This window comes from Sinocyclocheilus grahami, unplaced genomic scaffold (assembly GCF_001515645.1).
Source record: "Sinocyclocheilus grahami isolate Dianchi unplaced genomic scaffold, SAMN03320097.WGS_v1.1 scaffold158.1, whole genome shotgun sequence".
In the NCBI taxonomy this organism is placed as follows: Eukaryota; Metazoa; Chordata; class Actinopteri; order Cypriniformes; family Cyprinidae; genus Sinocyclocheilus; species Sinocyclocheilus grahami.
The window spans coordinates 458,170-462,281 of record NW_015505337.1 but is presented as its reverse complement, the minus strand read 5'-3'; the positions used below and the strand labels follow the sequence as shown (position 1 = coordinate 462,281).

At 34.4% G+C, this 4,112-nt stretch overlaps 1 protein-coding gene and 1 long non-coding RNA gene across 2 annotated transcripts in view; one reads left to right on the top strand and one right to left on the bottom strand.

Annotated features, from left to right (window-relative positions):
* LOC107592765 (uncharacterized) overlaps nt 1–1,667 on the top strand; it is a 3,997-nt gene extending 2,330 nt beyond the window's left edge. Inside the window, exon 2 of the long non-coding RNA XR_001610023.1 lies at nt 1,162–1,667. This is a non-coding gene — a long non-coding RNA (uncharacterized lncRNA). The remainder of the gene's footprint in view (nt 1–1,161) is intronic.
* Nucleotides 1,668–1,703: 36 nt separating this feature from the next.
* Nucleotides 1,704–4,112, bottom strand: part of LOC107592764 (14-3-3 protein zeta/delta-like) — a 12,877-nt gene continuing 10,468 nt past the window's right edge. Inside the window, exons 4-6 of the mRNA XM_016282316.1 lie at nt 3,013–3,176; nt 2,824–2,919; nt 1,704–2,398 (exon numbers count right to left, since the gene is read on the bottom strand). Of these exons, the coding sequence (XP_016137802.1) occupies nt 2,339–2,398; nt 2,824–2,919; nt 3,013–3,176 (320 nt within the window). The 3' untranslated portion in view covers nt 1,704–2,338. The remainder of the gene's footprint in view (nt 2,399–2,823; nt 2,920–3,012; nt 3,177–4,112) is intronic.

Below are 4,112 nucleotides of genomic sequence, written 5' to 3'. Positions count from 1 at the left end.
ATGGCAATTGACCATATGCACGATTACTTCCTGGTTTTAGATAAGCCAGCTCAGTCATTTCCGGTCACCTGTACTGTGCCGTAAGGGGAGCGCCGTTTGCTCGGTTTCTCTACATAATCCATTCACAATTTGAAGAAAAGTTTTGTTTGTCTAAGAGTACCAAACGTCCACGCATAACGTTTCAGGAATGGCAACCGCGAATGTTAAATTTATGCGAGTGAATCCATTAAATCATGCCGGGAGTCATTGCTATGATTGAGTGGCAACGGAACGAATCATCTGACGAGCCGATGTCAAAATAGAGCTGTGCATTAAGTCATTCAGACTAACAAAACTACAGCAGCAACAAGTCTGTGTTGGATAAAACTTAAACGATGTAGTTATTAAATTAAATCTAAACATTTTAAAATATTGAATGCTTTATTTAATTGTTATACCAGCTTATTTAATTTGTATTTAACTATATAGGTATTTAAATAATTTAGCATTATAGGCTGTTGCCTGGCCTTATTTGTTTTTTTAAATGACAAGTGACTTTGTGACTTCCTGCACTTGCTATACTTTATACTTCAGTGCGATAAAGTATATGTTATAATATTTATTTTATAATAAATCAAAAAGCAAGACGTGAAAAAAGCTAGGGAGTTGAAATGGCAGCTGCAGCCAATGAGTGATCCTCTGCTGCCATCTCCTGGTAATAATGGTCATTTCATTTTCATCTTCATCTTTAAAAGTCTTTATTTTTCGTCCAAGAGACACGTTTTTGGCACATTTCTTCATGTCGTCTTCATGAATGAAAAGTGAACCTTTAATAAAGTGAATTTTACTGCACAGAGTTGAGAAATAATAAAGGCTTTAAAATCGTATAGGATTCTAAAAATGTGTTCATGGCTATGAAGGTAAAGATATTGATTATCGAGAACACCATTACGATGTTGTTTAAGAGATTAGCCTAACTGCCTAAACAGTTACCATAGTGTTTATTTGTCAGCATTTAAATGTACAGTTAGGTGTCTGGGTACTTTCCTGGGATTACCAGACTCTGCATATAAAATTATATGTTCTTTAATACCATGAAACTGTATGTTAATTCCACTATCATTATTTACGGGGTTGCAGTTATTTTGTTTCTCAGTTTCTGATAAGAATGAGGCAGGAGAGGTTTCCGTGAGAGTCTCTACCTATATATAGCACATATAAAATGAGCTTCACTGAAAGATTACGAGCTATCTTATCTTTATCCGGAAGTTCTAAATAGCGCTCCGTGCATATGGTCAATTGATTCCCATTCCAGTGTTCTGGACATACACAGGCAATGTTATTTGCCACCAACACAAATTCACCACTAGCAGTCAGAATCAGAAAGATACTCATTCCTGGTTTCTATCATTCATAACATGCCTTATGTGAAACTCATTTCTAGAGTGGGTCGTTCATACGTGACCATCAAAACCATATTACCAAACTGTCCCACAGATTGTGTCAGAATTGGTCTGCAAGCTAGTGGGGTACTGCTAACCAAACAGTTTCACTTTTAACACCCCATTACTAAACAAATCAAATCGAATATGCCCCAAGTCGTCTTACAAATGGTTTAAATTTCAATGGATGATTTCGATTTCCATAAAATAAAAGCAAAGGGAACACTAAACAGGCCAAAATCAAGTGGAAAAACAGTAAATGTATTATTAAACCGTTTATAAACTGAGGACCGTCAGATACTACATATCACTGCAGATGCTAATATTTCCAAGTAAAATCTGAAATGCAGCTTGAAACATACGCCATTTCAACAAGTATCTTTTTTAAATTTCCATATTGAACTATCTAAAGCGTGACTGACCACTGGTTTCAGTGGAAGTGCACAACCCGTGGTAGTGCTGAGGTGAAACAGGTAAGAGTGTTGAAGTACAAGATACAGTAGGTGTATATGGTTATCTAAATGCTTTTAATATCCCTGCAATTACTTTTTAGTCTCAGACTTACCTGTGATGAAATGCATGTCCTTACTTTTAATTTATTTATTCATTTATTTTCCATTAACTATTACTTTAAGATTATGTTTGTATAAAATGACACTAGTCATACTTTTCTACAGCAGAAACTGCACATTATGGAAGGCCAAGACAAACAAACTAAGGAACAGGGTTTCTCCCCAAATATCTTTCTTTTCTTGTCCAAAAGCTGCACTGTGAAAAGACTAAATGATTTTATTTTTTTTCATGAACAGCTCTTCATTAATCATGGGTTTGATCTTTACTGGAGGAATTCTGGCATGGAGTGATAAGGAATGGCGATGTGTAAAAAGGTCATTTTCTTTGTTGAAGGAGCGCACGGTCTAGTTCTCTCCTCCCTCGCCTCCTTCTCCCTCATCTGGTGCATTGTCAGATGTCCATAACTGGTGGAAAAGGAGAATATGACATGGTCAGAACACATTCAGTATTATTTTAGTGTTAATTATACACTATTATAGTTTTTATTAATATTTTCAACTAGCCAAACTTTTTAGATTTTCAGTTTTCATTATAAATTTAATGTTTACCTTTAATCACATTTCTAAATATTTTTATTTCTGTTGGCAATGTTATTATTTTAGTTAGCTTTTCATCTAAGCTATGTTTAAATTAACAAAAATGTTTCTAATAGTTTGTTAATGATAACAACACTGAAAACAATGGCCATTTTCTCCTTGACTGATCTCTTAAATTGCATCTCTCTGTTTTGACAGTACATCACACCACTATATCAAACCATAACTGGTCATCTTTGCCCTCAAAAATCGAATCACCTGTGAGAAAGATAAATTTCTCTGCCGTTACTTACTGTGAGGTTGTCTCTCAGTAGCTGCATGATAAGAGTGCTGTCTTTGTAAGACTCTTCATTCAGCGTGTCAAGCTCTGCTATGGCCTCATCAAATGCCTAAATTTGTACAAAAACACATTCGTAAAAAATGTAAAGTTTATATATCATGAAATTCAAGATATACTGCAAGCATGGTCATTTAAAAAGTACCTGTTTAGCCAGGGCGCAGGCCTTTTCTGGAGAGTTAAGGATCTCGTAGAAAAAGACGGAAAAGTTGAGGGCCAGACCCAGACGTATGGGGTGTGTGGGCTGCATCTCTGTCTTGCTTATTTCTAATGCTTTCTCATAAGCATCCTGAGAGTTCTCTATGGTTGCTGTAAAAAAAATAAAATACTTGGTTAGGCTCGCAATTCATATCAGGTACAAAAATGTTGAAGAAGCACTCAATAATGTGGTGAAGTTTCAGGCCAGTGCTGATTTTACTAAATCTTGCATTCGCTGATGTTGTACATGCATTTGTCTTGCCATTTGTTTTTGCTAAACTGTTGTTGAAATTTGTGATTTAAATATTACATTATCTAGCTTGCTAACATAAATGAGAATGTCGAAAATGCAAGAAAAATTTGAGAATCATTTTGAATGGGTTCATAGTCATTAATCAGTGTAATATTTGAAATATTTTTTTTAAATTGCAATTATGATGAATTCAGGTAGTTACATTAGCTTTGTAATTTCTACCTTTTGTAACAAATAAAAACATATATTAAAACAAAAAATATATAAATATAAATACTACAATAAATATAAATATTGTTATGCAAATATTATACATGTTTAAAATTTTACTTACACATATAAATAGCTAATAATAAGAAGAAAACAAAAACTAGAATACAGGTGCATCTCAATAAATTAGAATGTCGTGGAAAAGTTCATTTATTATTTATAATTCAACTCAAATTGTGAAACTCGTGTATTAAATAAATTCAATGCACACAGACTGAAGTAGTTTAAGTCTTTGGTTCTTTTAATTGTGATGATTTTGGCTCACATTTAACAAAAACCCACCAATTCACTATCTCAACAAATTAGAATATGGTGACATGCCAATCAGCTAATCAACTCAAAACACCTGCAAAGGTTTCCTGAGCCTTCAAAATGGTCTCTCAGTTTGGTTCACTAAGCTACACAATCATGGGGAAGACTGCTGATCAGACAGTTGTCCAGAAGACAATCATTGACACCCTTCACAAGGAGGGTAACCCACAAACATTCATTGCCAAAGAAGCTGGCTGTTCACAGAGTGCTAT